The 16,347-nt window shown below is 41.8% G+C and overlaps 1 protein-coding gene across 10 annotated transcripts in view; it reads left to right on the top strand.

The window, feature by feature from the left end:
• The window catches only part of NAV3 (neuron navigator 3), a 352,628-nt gene that overhangs the window by 160,060 nt on the left and 176,221 nt on the right, over positions 1–16,347 (top strand). For all 10 annotated transcript variants that reach the window (XM_027819622.3, XM_007057255.4, XM_027819623.3 and 7 more), the window contains one exon: positions 9,879–10,914. In XM_027819622.3, the coding sequence (XP_027675423.2) occupies positions 9,879–10,914 (1,036 nt within the window). The remainder of the gene's footprint in view (positions 1–9,878; positions 10,915–16,347) is intronic.

Raw genomic sequence — 16,347 nt, 5'->3', positions numbered from 1 at the left:
TTTTTCTTATGTCTAGTCACTCACCCTTTAAACATAGCAAAATAGTTCTAAAGCTACTTGATACTAACCCTCCCTCCCCTCAAAATACATAAATGCATTGTGAGATTGCATCTTTGGAACCATCATTGCATCGCTCACAATTACATTTCCACCCTGCTTTTATTCTGTACAACTCTGACAAATTGGCCACGCACTTAGGGGCAAATCCAGTGCCTCACCTCCATGAAGGCAGGAGAACAGGTGTGGTTGTACCACGTAAAGGACGACTGGGATTGTGCAGAAGTATGCACCTCTATGTGGTATGAAGTCCTTTTATGGGGCAATGTACTGCCCTACAGCAGACACATGTTAAAGGTGAACAGAGCTATTTCAGCCAGGGGATGAAGTAGCCTTCACAGACTGGCTCCCCATCCATTCTGTGGGCTTGTGGGGAAAATGTCTCCCTGTACATTTCACAAGCCCCTAGCTAAGCTACAACTGGGCCTTTGGTCTGGAAATGTTACATGAGAGATTCTATTATATCGGTATTATTAGGCCTGTATGTTTGTCCTGGTTTCATTTTATGTCTATTATTTTGTTACGCGTCTTAGGGAAAATCTGACATTGGCTACTGTCAGAAAGTCTGCATCCAGGAGAGGTAGTGCAGGATGGCAGTTCATTATGCCAATCCAACTCTCTCAAAAGCAAAAAAAAAAAAAAAAAGCACTGTAAGATGATGCTTAGGGGGTCAGAGCATTCTTCTTGGTGTATGCTCCTGATCCAGTAACATATGCTTATGTACATATATCCCTGTCATGTGACCCTTTACACAACCATATAATCATTGTTCTCATAGCAGAAAAAATCTGAGCAGGTAAGTGGAAGAAGAACGTTGTGTGGGTGGCTGTTTCTGATTAGCATATATATAGGCAACAACTGAACTGTCGTTTGTGCTGGATTGTATATGCAAACTTCTGTATGAGTTGGTGATTTACAAGTGTCATAACCATACAGCTAAGGGTAGCCTAGAATTCCTCTTTACCTGTAAGGGGTTAAGAAGCTCAAATAACCTGGTTGGCACCTGACCAAAGGGACCAATGGGGAAAGAAGATACTTTCAAATCTTGGGGGGAATGGGGAAGGCTTTGTTTTTGTGTGTTCTCTTGGGAAGCAGAGAAGCATCAGGTCAGAAAACTCCTTCTCCTATAAACCATCCTAAAAGTCTCTCATATTACAAAAATTGCAAGTAAAAGCCAGGCAAGGTGTGTTAGATTATCTTTTGTTCTGCTTGTGAATTTTTCCTTTGCTGGAGGGAGGTTTATTCCTGTTTTTTTGTAACTTTGAAACTAAGCCTAGAGAAAGTTCTGCTGTGTTTTTGAATCTTTTGTTACCCGTAAAGTTATTTTCCATCCTGATTTTACAGAGGTGATTTTTACCTTCTTTTTAAATAAAATCCTTTTAAGAACCTGACTGATTTCTCTATTGTCCTAAGACCCAGGGATTTGGGTCTGTGATCACTTTGTAACCAATTGGTTAGGATATTATTCTCAAGCCTCCCCAGGAAAGGAGGTGTAAGGGCTTGGGGGATATTTTGGGGGAATAGGAACTCCAAGTGGTCCTTTCCCTGATTCTTTGTTAAATCACTTGGTGGTGGCAGCGTACCATCCAAGGGCAAAGAATTTGTGCCTTGGGGAAGTTTTAACCTAAGCTGGTAGAAATAAGCTTAGGGGGTCTTTCATGCATGTCCCCACATCTGTACCCTGGAGTTCAGAGTGGGGAGGAAACCCTGACAACAAGTTTAAGATGTAAACATAAAAATAAAATTTAAAAATTAAATACACAAATATATCAGTCAATATCAGGAAACAAAACCTTTTATTCCACTTCATTATCCATAAAGATGGACTATTGGTATACAGATACACAGCCTCTGTTTAAGATGGAGATAGTTTGCCTGACAGAGTATAACGTAAATTACATAAGGATTTTTACGTTTGTCTGTGGTGTCACTAGTATCTGGATTCTGGACTTTAATACGGTATATGTGTTACAAGAAAACAGAATCTCTTATTTCATGTATCTCTGATGCCAATTGCCATGATATATGTACAGGCTTGGAAGGATTTGATCTTTTTTGTTAAATGTCGGTAAATGTTGATTTTGCCATACATGCACAAACTGACAAAAACATATTTTCCGTTGATGAAAATAGAAATTCACAAAAAGGTTTCAGTTTTCATTTTGTTTAAAATTTCCCAGGAATTTATCATTATTATAAAAAAAATAGAAGCAGGTGAAAATCAGTTCAATAAATTAATTTCACAGTTTTCTGCGTAAATATTGGGGTTAACATTGGGGGACTGGAGCACCAAAAAAAATAAAAATAAAAATACAAACCCAACAAATAGCAAGAAGTAAGAAAACTGAAAGTGAAAGCAGTTCAATGGTTTATTTCATGGACTGCACATTAACAATGTGTGTGCACATGCATGCACATGAGTGTGTACGTAGATCTTCCATTACATTACTTGCTTTAACAGAAAGCCTCGTATTTACACTCAGACTAATTTATTATTAACGTAAATACAGCTACCTAATGTAACGTATCTGATTTTCTTCACATAATCGGTATTTTCATGTACTTGAGTGGTCCAGGACTGTGGTGCAAATCAGTAAAGAAAAAAAAAAAACCACCACCACCACCCACAAATAATAGCTTATGTAAAACCTGGGTCTTTTGCAATAAAAATCAGTGAAAACGGAAAATGAAGGGCATTATGGACAGGCAATGAAAGACAAATGCTGCTTGAGGACTTATTAAAGTTTGATTTAAGGGTATTTACTTAGTATATTTGTATGTGTTATGTTGACAATTTTTGTTTTAAAGCTTTAACTTTTTGAATCTCCACATATATTGTCATTAAATAATTATTGCTTGTCCCCCCATGATTAGGGTGACCAGACAGTAAATGTGAAAAATCGGGAAGGGGGTGGGGGGTAATAGAAGCCTATGTAAGAAAAAGACTCAATAATCGGGACTGTCCCTATAAAATCGGGACATCTGGTGACCTTACCCATAATTTCACTCAACTGTGAAAATTTAAATAGATAAAAATTGAAAAAAAGCTTAAAAATAAACACTGATACACTCCGTCAAAATTATTTTTAAAAAATCAAATTCTGCCAAGCCTACATATATGCAGCTTGAATCAACATGCTGGAAATATTGATTTATGTTGTTGTTATTGAAGAAGAAAAGTTAGTGTCCTTATGCCATAATAATCAAAACCTCTCTTCACTCTTATAAGCTGGTGACCTACAGATTTAAGATGTAAAACTAAATTGTAAAAATTAAATAGACAGATATATGTTGTTTGGATTCACTCTGTATCAAAATTACCACAAGGTGGGGACAGATGTCTTGTAATAAATAGCTGAGTTGAACTGAATGTGCTCAGCACACTACCAGATCTGCAGGTTCAAGGAATGCATTTAGGTTGGGAGACAAGGTCATTCAGTATCAGGAAACAAATCCTTTTATTCCACTTTATTAATTGTACGATGCACTACTGATAATACACTTGGACACACAAACAACTCTCTTTAAGGAACATTAAGGGTGTGATTTAAATTAAAGATTAAGAGCCAAATTAAAGCTCTCAGTGCATCTGTAACGTATCTGGCGCTGATTACAATTTGTGATATATGTGTTATGAAGCAGTGACTTGAATGCGCCTGTGGGTACTTGCTGTGTATCCAACACAACAAGCTATTGAGGAAATGCCAAAAAGTAATTTTTACTTTGTTTACTACTCTCTCTTCATTACACAAGCTTAATATTACTCCAAAGGAGATATGGTAAGGGAGGTTTTGTTTTGTGGGTTTTTTTTAAATCAATACTTTTTGTAAGTAAATGAACACAAGTTAAAACTAGTAACTTACAGAGATACCAGAATATCAGAGTTAACACTCCAGAACATAATGGAGTCATATATTGTTATACATAGTCTGCATATACTTTTAACAATGAAGCGCATGAAAACTGGGAATAAAGGCCACAATCCTCACGTGTAATCAAGGAGTACTCAGTGCATGTCCAGATGTGAGTGCAAAGGAGTCTTTGCTCACCTCCCATCCTGGGCCATCAGCCACTAGACTGGTCCCTGGAATAAATTAAAGAAGCCTAAACCTTGCTATAATCGACACCAGCAATCCACAGCCCCTAGGCTCTGCTCCAGCAGCTGGGGCTCACCAGAAAATAATAGAGGCCCAACCGCAACCTCTGCACTGGTGGCTGGGAAGGAGGTGGCTCTACAGGAGCACCACAGTAGGCCCTGCTTGAAGGCTACTTCATGCCACTAAAAGGCTAGGATCTGTCTCAAAGCATTCCCAGTTTTGGGGGTGTATTTATGGGATAAGCTACCAGAAGAGATTAGAATGAGATAAACTCTGACCTATTTTAAAGACCACCGTAGACTCCATCTATTTGCTAAAGTTTTCTCACAGTAACTAAATCCTACACAGTTTCCTGGAACTTGGGAAGGCTAAAGAGCAGAATCTTCTGTGAAGTCCACTGTGGGCATAGGCATGCAGAGCTAATTCATCTGGGCAGGGCCTGCATATTATCGTGACGGGTGTTAGAAAAAATAAGATAGCCTGATAGATGGCATCACTAGGATCTGGATTCTTGACCTTAACTAATACTGTATTTATGTTAGGAAGAAACAGATTTTGTGGATCTATGGTGCCTATTGTTATGATACAAGTGCAGTGTGGGTCAATACTGATGTATTTTGTTTTTGTTGAAGAAAAATTAGGGCACCTCTCCCAGGATACTTACAAGCCTCTACTCCCTCTTATGAGCTGGTAACCTGCTTTCATTTAACAATGAAAGCAATCTCTGAGTTACAGAACTTATAGTGCAAGAAACAGAATTGTAAATAGCCCTGGTTTAACACTCAAAGGAGAAATGCTGCTAGTGTCCTTTCTCACTAACTATAATATTTAGATTCTTGGACCTTGGGCTCACGTTTCTACATAAAGCTTTAAGTGCAGTTTTGGTAACACCTGAATAGTATTTCAAGTGGACATTTTGTAGTCGTGCCTCAGAAGTATCTGCCACTCTGAAATTGACACTGAATAATATGGACACGTCTAAGCATCCTTTCAGTAGCCCTCCTGGTGTTCTGTGCAACAATACAAAATACACTAACTTGAAACATCATCTGAGCTAATACAATTATGCATAATAATTGAGAGAACATACTTGGTGGTTTCAATGGGTTTAATCACCATTAACACTTTGTTTCTCTGATGCCACAGAGTAATGTTAACCAGCAAATAGCACTCAAGTACTCAGGCCCCCACACTTAGCAATGTGGGCTTAATTTAAAAGAGCTCATTCCCAATGCATGTGTTTTTCATACATCAGTCTGTTTTGCTTAAGAAGGCAGGCTGCTTGTTGGAAAATATGGTTAGTGTTTAAAATATGTTCAACTGTATTGATTATTACACAGAGGGCCTGATTCTCATTTATACTAAAGCCCCTTTGCCCTGCTCTGGCAGTGCAAATGGGTTTTAGGACTAATCTATAAAAGGATTTAGTGGTCTACCTCATACTTTAGGACCTAAATCCCAAATTGAGATCCTCAAAATCCCTGTTCAGCTGCCGCCTAACCCAGCATGTGCCCACATTCCCTAGACACAGGAGGGTGTGTCTACATAAACAATTTGTTCATGGTAAATTTGGGGCATGCATGAATCTATCCCAAATCAACCTGCCTTGGACTAACTGTCCATGTGGACCCTGCTGATGCACATTAACATTCATTAATGTGTTCTGATCTAGTCCCATTTCAGTGAGCACTAGGCAGGCTAGCGTGGAAAAGATACACACCTCAATTTGCCAAGAACTAAATGCTCATGTAGAGAAATCCTCAGTTTCTGCTGATGGGTATGCACACAGTTGCTAGAGTCCTGATATCCAGTGCCTTGTTCACACCTAACCCTCAGCAAGATTAACAAACTAGGCATCCCCTACCTTGCTTGTGGGATCCAATCTGGTAGGACTCAGGTCACATTAGAGTATGTCAACCAGATTGGGACCCAGGCTGAAGCTGTCTTCTACCTTATAGCCCAGTGGTAAGAGCACTTCCCCAGGACATCGGAAACCCACTGAGCTAGGGGGTACTCTGGGGTGGGTCTCCCTGTCTCTCCTTTTGAAGCTGTTTCACTGTGTATAAATAAATAATCCATTGGGCCAGAAAGAGAGTGAGGCTGACCCTGTTGCACAGTGGGTAGGGCACTCCCTTGGGATGTGAGAGTCAGAACCCAGCCTCTGCGCCTGTCCGTATTTATGCATCCGATGAAGTGAGCTGTAGCTCACGAAAGCTTTATGCTCAAATAAATTGGTTAGTCTCTAAGGTGCCACAAGAACTCCTTTTCTTTTTGCGAATACAGACTAACACGGCTGTTACTCTGAAACCTGTTTATAGAGTCTAACAGCTTCAACAGGAAAGACTGAGAGAGCCCCCACCCTGGAAAATTCTATTGCCTGGGTGTTAGTGCACACACCCAGCCTGGGAGACACCCAAGTTCAACTCCTCCTGAGTCAGAGTAGAGCCTTGAAACCGCGTCTCCCACTTCTGAGGTGAATCCACTGGGCTACAGAGTATAAGGCCACTGATTCCCCTCCTTGTTTTTGGCAAAAAAGGGTTGAATTGATTTCGGCGCCTAACTCCAAGAGAGAGTTCAAGGCTCTGAATCCTGGGTGGAGGGAGGCGCTTCCCTCCAGCCTGGAAGTAAGTGCCTAAATCTCTTTGAAGGGTGGAGCTTGGGCCACACCCCTCTCCTTGGCATTTCCTATTGGCTAGCTTAGGCAGCTCTCTGCTCACCTTGCTGGCTTTTGTGAATCCTATTCTTAGGCATCTAACTCTCCCCGTGCATTGTATAGGAGGGAGTCTGGGTGTCTATCATAGGGCTGAGGATTCCACTGTGCAGCAGCGTGCTTGAAGTTAGGTATTGCAACACTAAACTTAAATCCCCTTTCTGGATCTAGCCATTAAAGTAAATAAGAATCAGATCCTAAATAACTGTCAGTGTTGTGCTGTTGCAGAGCTAGCAACTGCTATCAAGTACTGTCAACAGTGAAGTTTTCTGATATATTTTCTCCTGTCCTGGAAAATGCACTGTAATCAAACCTCTGTCATCAGTCCTAGCAAAGAAATGTGGTGCCCAAAAGGTAGAATTAAATTAGACATTTCAGGGCAGTGGCCCAGAGACGTGTTGGTATATGTGCTAGATATTTTTTGCTTGTAGGAACAGAAACAATATTTCCCAGATCACTATCTCTAGTATAGGTTTCTCAACGTAAGTGTTGTATTTCTCAAAAACCAGAAAGGAAAATCTTTACTTTTGTTATCTTTCAAAATCCATCTTTTTCCCTTTCAGCGTCTCAATTCTGTGATTGGAGATGTTCACTAATTTACTGACATCTGGGACATAGAATCATAGAATATCAGGGTTGGAAGGGACCTCAGGAGGTCATCTAGTCCAACCCCCTGCTCAAAGCAGGACCAATCCCCAATTAAATCATCCCAGCCAGGGCTTTGTCAAGCCTGACCTTAAAAACTCGTAAGGAAGGAGATTCTACCACCTCCCTAGGTAACACATTCCAGTGTTTCACCACCCTCTTGGTGAAAAAGTTTTTCCTAATATCCAACCTAAACTTCCCCCGCTGCAACTTGAGACCATTACTCCTTGTCCTGTCCTCTTCTACCACTGAGAATAGTCTAGAACCATCCTCTTTGGAACCACCTCTCAGGTAGTTGAAAGCAGCTATCAAATCCCCCCTCATTCTTCTCTTCTGCAGACTAAACAATCCCAGTTCCCTCAGCCTCTCCTCAGAAGTCATGTGTTCCAGTCCCCTAATCATTTTTGTTGCCCTTCGCTGGACTCTCTCCAATTTATCCACATCCTTCTTGTAGTGCGGGGCCCAAAACTGGACACAGTACTCCAGATGAGGCCTCACCAATGTCGAATAGAGGGGAACGATCACGTCCCTCGATCTGCTGGCTATGCCTCTACTTATATATCCCAAAATGCCATTGGCCTTCTTGGCAACAAGGGCACACTGTTGACTCATATCCAGCTTCTCGTCCACTGTCACCCCTAGGTCCTTTTCCACAGAACTGCTGCCTAGCTGTTCGGTCCCTAGTCTGTAGCGGTGCATTGGGTTCTTCCGTCCTAAGTGCAGGACCCTGCACTTATCCTTGTTGAACCTCATCAGATTTCTTTTGGCCCAATCCTCCAAATTGTCTAGGTTCCTCTGTATCCTATCCCTGCCCTCCAGCGTATCTACCACTCCTCCTAGTTTAGTATCATCCGCAAATTTGCTGAGAGTGCAATCCACACCATCCTCCAGATCATTTATGAAGATATTGAACAAAACCGGCCCCAGGACCAACCCTTGGGGCACTCCACTTGATACCGGCTGCCAAGTAGACATGGAGCCATTGATCACTACCCGTTGAGCCCGACAATCTAGCCAACTTTCTACCCACCTTATAGTGCATTCATCCAGCCCATACTTCTTTAACTTGCTGACAAGAATACTGTGGGAGACCGTGTCGAAAGCTTTGCTAAAGTCAAGAAACAATACATCCACTGCTTTCCCTTCATCCACAGAACCAGTAATCTCATCATAGAAGGCGATTAGATTAGTCAGACATGACCTTCCCTTGGTGAATCCATGCTGACTGTTCCTGATCACTTTTCTCTCCTCTAAGTGCTTCAGGATTGATTCCTTGAGGACCTGCTCCATGATTTTTCCGGGGACTGAGGTGAGGCTGACTGGCCTGTAGTTCCCAGGATCCTCCTTCTTCCCTTTTTTAAAGATTGGCACTACATTAGCCTTTTTCCAGTCATCCGGGACTTCCCCCGTTCGCCACGAGTTTTCAAAGATAATGGCCAATGGCTCTGCAATCACAGCCGCCAATTCCTTTAGCACTCTCAGATGCAACACGTCCGGCCCCATGGACTTGTGCACGTCCAGCTTTTCTAAATAGTCCCGAACCACTTCTTTCTCCACAGAGGGCTGGCCACCTACTCCCCATGCTGTGATGCCCAGCGCAGCAGTCTGGGAGCTGACCTTGTTCGTGAAGACAGAGGCAAAAAAAGCATTGAGTACATTAGCTTTTTCCACATCCTGTGTCACTAGGTTGCCTCCCTCATTCAGTAAGGGGCCCACACTTTCCTTGGCTTTCTTCTTGTTGCCAACATATCTGAAGAAACCCTTCTTGTTACTCTTAACATCTCTTGCTAGTTGCAGCTCCAGGTGTGATTTGGCCCTCCTGATTTCATTCCTACATGCCCGAGCAATATTTTTATACTCTTCCCTGGTCAGTTGTCCAATCTTCCACTTCTTGTAAGCTTCTTTTTTATGTTTAAGATCCGCAAGGATTTCACCGTTAAGCCAAGCTGGTCGCCTGCCATATTTACTATTCTTTCGACACATCGGGCATCTGACATCTTCTGATCAGAATGCTTTCTTGATCTAATATTAAGATACGATTACAATCTTTTAATTATTAAGAGCTTTAGTTTCAGAAGTAAAAGTTACATGGTGCCTCCATGTTCTCCTCAGCTCTGAGAGATGGACACTCTAAAACAACATGACAGAGAAGCAAAAACATTCTTGTTTTGCAAACCATATACTTAATTGTAGCCTTCTGTGTATAAACCAAGTTTAATATAAACGGCATTTTCTGTCCGTTTTTGAAATCTCAGTTGTATCTGTGCTTTTAAAGGCATAACTAATCAGAATATCATTTTAGAGCAGGGGGAAGAAAAATAATTCTGTCATTGCAAGATATATGATTCTCACTCTTTTTTTTAAAACAGATTCACCAAAAGGCCCTCACCCATCTGCAGGCATGAATGGAAATGTGCAGCATCCCACCAGCACTGGGCAGCAGCCGGTCTCTGCCATACCCTCTCCAAGTGCCAGCAAGCCTTGGCGCAGCAAATCCATGAATGTCAAACACACTGCCACCTCCACCATGCTGTCCGTGAAGCAGCCTAGTCCCGCCACGTCCCCAACTCCATCTTCAGACAGGCTCAAGCCACCCCTTTCTGAAGGAGCAAAACCCCCTTCATCTGGACAGAAATCCATGCTGGAAAAGTTCAAACTGGTTAATGCTAGGACTGCTTTAAGACCCCCCTTGTCATCAAGTTCAGGACCCAATGACAGCGGAAGAGAAGATGATACCTTTTCGGAGTGTGGTGAAATGGACGGCTTTAGCAGTGGGCTAAATAGTGGTGGCTCCACCAGTAGCAGTCCTAAAGTGTCGCCTAAGCTAACCCCTCCAAAAGCTGGAAGCAAAAATCTCAGCAATAAAAAGACTTTGCTACAGCCAAAGGACAAAGAGGAAAAGAACAGGGACAAAAATAAAGTTTGCACTGAGAAAACAGTAAAGGAAGAGAAGGATCAGGTCACTGAAACATCGACAAAGAAGAGCTCAAAAATTGCAAGCTTGATCCCAAAGGGGAACAAGACTACAGCAGCCAAGAAGGAAAGTTTAATACCCTCCTCTAGTGGGATACCAAAACCTGGATCAAAGGTACCAACAGCAAAGCAGAGTGCTTCACCTGTTTGTGCAGGAAGTAAAGAGTCTGAAAAATTCAGGACTACAAAGGGCAACCAGTCTCAATCGACAATGAAATCACAAGCTAATGAAAGAGCCTCCACTTCCTGTAGTCTTGCTTCTTCTGAAGGAAAGGAATCTAGCCCAACTCTGACCCCTGGTTCTTCTGCAGCTCTTTCTGTTTCAATGGCTGCAAGCAGTGGACAAGTCACAGGAAATGGCATCGTCCAACTTCCTCAACAACAGCAATATAGTCACCCAAACACTGCCACAGTAGCTCCTTTCATTTATAGGTAAGGTCACTAAAACAATTTTGTGTTATAATTTATAAGAAGTGTAACTGGAACTGATAGAATAATTCATAGAGAATCAAATAGCAAGTGGATTTTATCTGTTTGTTCCCAAGCTGTACACAAACATGATTTTCCTAAAATTTGTGCACTACTCAAAATTACTCTATGAATAGTTGCCGTGGACATTTTTTGGTTTGTAGCGCATACGTGGGCAGTTTGTTGTGAGTATTTGCCATCTGAAATTCAAGCTGTTTTGATTGGATATGCAAGTCACATGATACATCTCTGGTTGATGAGCATAACTCTTAAAATCAGATTTCCAGTGTTGAATACTTTTGCTTAGATTTCAAAAGCTATTTTCTGCCAGTATTCTGCAATATTTGCTTAGAATTTGCTGTTTCCTAAATATTCTTAAAGTAAACTTCATTGGAATCATCACAGAAGGTGACACAAAAGAGGCATTAGCGAGGGAAATAATTTTAAAATTCTTGCAAATATTCACCGAGGGCGAATTGGGTTAGCATGGGGGTAGATTGCAGCATCCTGATTCTACTCTACTGACCCCAGCATAACAATATTGCAGAAGGGCAGCTTTACATTAACCAGAAGGTATAATCTCTTATGTTAGTGTAAGCAGGGGAATAGTCCTGCTATTGTGGGGAACTTTCCTGGCTTCTGCACTACCTGGTGAAGTGGGCTAGCGAAAGGATCTGAGTCCTTGCTCCCACTTCCTTTACCCAGTGACCTCCCTGCCCTTGAGGACTCCCCTTCCACTCTCCAGTCTGGCAGAGTCCTCGTAACTCCAACAAGACTGGGCCCAGGATTCCGGGGGGGCTCGACCCCCAACCCTGCTGCAGTCACCTAGGACAGGGGTTAGATTGTCCCCACTCCGGGGTACTCTCTCTGCACTGGGCACTTCTCTGACCCACTGATCATTACATACAATTTGAAGTAAATGCAAGTTATTTAATCAACAATTAATTTTAAAAAGAATAAGGAAAAATGGGAAAGGTTAAAGGAAACACATCACCCCGCTCTGTGGCAGGGAACATCACAAACAGTGTCTCTGGAATGTCAGGGCAGTTCACAGTCTGTTCCTTGTAAGTCCCAGGCCTCCTTCTCAGGCCCTGGCTGTGCTGTAGGGATGCTGTGAGTTGGACACTTGCTCTGGTGGTGGCCACACGCTCTCAGGCTCTAAGTGGTAGGACCCTTCTTCCCAGCGTTGCCCCCGCACTGCCAGGGTTACCAATCCCCCTCTGAGTCTGGTCTGCAGACCATCCTGGCTGAAGCGTCTCCCTGTGCTGGGGCCACTGCCCAGGATCCCCCTTGCTCTCCTCAGCTGCTCATGACACCTGGATCTGGACAGCTCCAGCTCCACTCTGCCTCAGCACGGCTGCTGCTCTGCCTCCACCTCCCTGGGCTGCTTCTTTGGCCCCTCTGGCTCTGGTTGCTGCTGCTCTGCTCCCAGGACAGGTCTGCTCTGCAGGCTGCTTCTGTGAATCTGCTCCCAGCACTGACCTGCTTTGTGGGCTGCTTTTCTGGCCCCTCTGGCTCTGGTTCCTGCAGCTCTGCGCCCAGGGCACGTCTGCTCTCTCTGGCCTGTGCCTCTGGCTTTGGGGCTGCAGCTCTGCTCCCAGGACTGGGTCTGCTCTCTCTGGGCTGCTTTTCTGGTCCCTCTGGATCTGGCCCAGCTCTGCTCCCCAGCTCAGCTTGGGCCTCTGCTTGCTCCTTAGCTCGGCCCCACTCTGTCTGACGCAGGCAAATCCAGCTCACATGGCCTCCTGACTCTCTGATTAGCCTGCCTGCCCAGTCATTCAGGCTGACCTGGAGCACTGGCCTCTCCCCATTGTTCCTGGGGACTGGCTGTCACAGGGTCGTGATTCCCCATCAACCCCCCCCCCCCCCGTGAGTACTGGGAGCTAGCAACTAAAACCCCCCCACTGAATGTTAGTTAGTAAGGGGGCAACAGTCTCCTTACATTAGGTAGGATCTGGTGTAGTGGATTGAAAAACAAGAGGTAAACTATGGCGGCTAGAGATTTTCATTTTACACAATAAGGAAGCTATAATAAGGGAAGCTACTATTATGGCTGGTTTCCGTAATAGTGATTGCAGTTTAATAAGGTTTCAAATGTCAGCTGTTGGAGGATTTTTAGATTCAGTTGGGGGTAAATTAAACATTTAAAAAGGAAAATTTGATAAACTGAGAAATGTATTATTAAGTAGAATAGGCTGGCAGTTTTTGTTAGCAAGTGGAACTTGTAGATAAAAATTGGCTAAAGATTAAAGAGGTGCTGGAGTAGGCGCAGAGGGAGCATATATCATTATGTAAAACTAAACACAGCTTCAGAACCAATGTGGGTGAATGATAAATTATTTAAGTTTATTGTGATTAAAAACAGAGCTCCAAAAATTATGAGGGGGAAAAAGCCATAGAGCGTAGTTTTTATTTATTTTAATATTCAATAGCTGGCCTCTTCAATTAAATATATAGCTGAGCATGTGTAAGAGAAATATTTAATGAATTGATGTGATTCTGAATAATTGAGTAAAGATCACATATTATAGTAATTCATGGCCTGAAACAACTTCAGTGATATATGCAATTTACTATACTGAATATAAAATGGAATATATATATAAATATAGAGATATATGTGGACCCCATTCTGCCCTTAAATGCATATGAAACTAACATTTGCCACATGGTGATGCCATTTCATTGCATGTTGTTACAATATGGAAATATGTTATCTTTTTGTTATGCTGCATCAAAATGCAAAATACATTTGGACTATTAAAGGGGAGATTCAAGTGCATTTGCCAATAGAATTTGGCTTTATGAGTAATCCCTAGAATGCCTCAACCAACTGTATTTGAAGTTAAATCTTGCTTGAAAACAATTCAAAAGGCCAAAGTCTAATCTCACGCCAGTGTTAAGAAGAATAACTCAACTGACTTGGCTGGAGTTACTTCAGATGTACATCTGTGGAACTGAGAGCAGAATCTGTCCCACAGATCCTGTACTGAATGCAGATACATGCTAACTCTATTCCTTGCGGGTCTCAAGGTCTTTGAAATAGTAGACAATGATTTTATAGCAGAGTATAAATATAATCAGAGACAGAATATCCATATTTACAAACTCAGCATAATTATTCCTGGGGGGCATATGGTAAATAGTACTGTATGTGAAGCCAGGTTGGTGTATTTGCATTTTCTCACTAGTAAACACAACTGTTTTCTTAGTTGGCCACCATAATGTATGCACATAATTCTCAAGTATGCCTGTTAGCTGCTACAATAACTCCAAAGAATAATGGGCTGATAAACAAAAATCACTGTCCAAAAGAACTGTTTTTTACACAGTGCTGTCAGCTGGAAAAAATGCCCAACTCCTGCAAATATACACTGCTGTCCTTGTAAAGTGATAGGCCCAGTGTAATTCAGCAGAAACCCAGCAAAATTCTATACGTAATCCTGCAAACCCCTGTAAAATTGTATCAGCGACAACACAAGGGTCCAACCTGTATAGGCACCCAGCAATGTACCATATGTAAAAAGTAAGTTATTACGTTAGCTGGGTTACTTGATGGTAACCTCTGAATATCAAATACTATACAATTACAGAGAATTTCTTTGGCCACAGTGACACTAATGTGGATTTAGGGATAGTAGAGTAGTAGTAGGGACTGTTGCAAAGGAGTTTCTTTGTGAGATGAGCATGTATTTTTCTTTCAACAAGGAGTATGATGGCATAGTAGTCATTATGTGTTGTAGGTAATGAGTCATAGTTGTTATTAGTGTGTTGTATCTAAAAGAGAATGTTCCATAAGCCATCTGAGCGGTAACCGTGTTAGTCTGTGTTCACAAAAACAATGAGGAGTCCGGTGGCACCTTAAAGACTAACAAATGTATTTGGGCATAAGCTGTTGTGGGTAAAAAACCCACTTCTTCAGATGTTCCATTAGGATGCGCTGAAAGGATTTATTATGAGTGTCAGCCTTGAACCCTTAGTGCACAATTGCTATCTGATGTCATATTTATCCCCCTTAAACAGCAGGGCAAGCAGATTCATCAGGGATCACCCCTTCTCTTCAAAGAAAAGAGACCATAGATGTGACTATGAGGGAATCTAAACTGATGTGACCTTAATTCCTCCAGCCTCCTCAAAACATAACAACTTAGATTAAACACAGTTATGAATGTGCAACTAACAATCCTATCTATACACGTCACCTCTGGACTTGGTCCACAGAGTCCAGCTGATCTAAGGGTACATCTACACTGAAAGTGGGAGCATGCTTCCTAGCACAGATAGACAGATGTGCTAGCTCTGCTCAAATTACCATGCTAAAAATAGCAGTGTAGCCAGGGGTAGCATGAGCCATGGCTCGGGTCAGCTGCCAGAATACAAACCGGACTGGATCACCTGGGTACGTACTTGGGCAACTAGCCTGAGCCACTCTCTATGCTACCCTTGGTTGTAGTTTACTTGCCAAAAGGCTTGATGAGAGGGATGTAGCAGGAAAAGTAATAGAAGGGTCTAAGTAGGTGTACAGTTAGTTAAAATAGTCCTGGTGCTAATTTAGCCTACAGCTTCTTACACACTGAGGAAACTACAAAACTGGTGTAAATTACACCATCACTGAAATTCAGTGAATTTGGTCATGGAATTTAACTCACCTTCACATGGTGCTGCTAAGCGTTCAGATACAGAAGGGAGCAAAGTAGCACAATGGAGATACAGTTACAGGGAAAAGGGAAGAAAGAGGCAAGACTGAAAAGGGAAGGCTTTTAATCTTGCCCCACAATGTCAGGGATTTTACATCATCATTGCTTACACTTTATACAGGTCATAAGAGGGATAGGTTTATTTATCTTAATTTGTAGTTATTGACTACATTTTATTGCCCCAAAATATTATGTACACAGTATCCCCTAAAAGTTTTAGAGTAGTGAGGATAATATTTTGCACTTATATATTATTTTCTCTTTCTGATCTGGGCTGTGTACGCTGCCAATCTTCCACAGAAAGGAAAACCTAAATAAAAGCTTGAATAGTAATACAAATGACAAGTCCACTCCATGGGCTAGTGTAAATTGTCCTTGTTTCAATGAAGTCAGTGAAGTCAAAGGCGCTGTGGCATTTTACACCAACTGAGGATATGTCCCATGTATTATCCACAATCAAAAATATATCTTTCAAAGGCAATCCTTGAATTACATTAAATGAAGAAATAATTAGGGCTGTCGAATAATCGCAGTTAACTCACACAATTAACTCAAATTAACTGCGATTTAAAAAATTAATCGCAATTAATCTAAGCACTTAATTCTAAACAATAGAATAACTATTGAAATTTGTTAAATATTTTTGGATGTTTTTATACATTTTCAAATCGATCGATTTAAATTACATCACAGAATACAA

The sequence above is a fragment of the Chelonia mydas genome, chromosome 1 (assembly GCF_015237465.2).
Source record: "Chelonia mydas isolate rCheMyd1 chromosome 1, rCheMyd1.pri.v2, whole genome shotgun sequence".
Classification (NCBI taxonomy): Eukaryota; Metazoa; Chordata; order Testudines; family Cheloniidae; genus Chelonia; species Chelonia mydas.
This window is presented reverse-complemented; position numbering and strand designations above follow the sequence as displayed.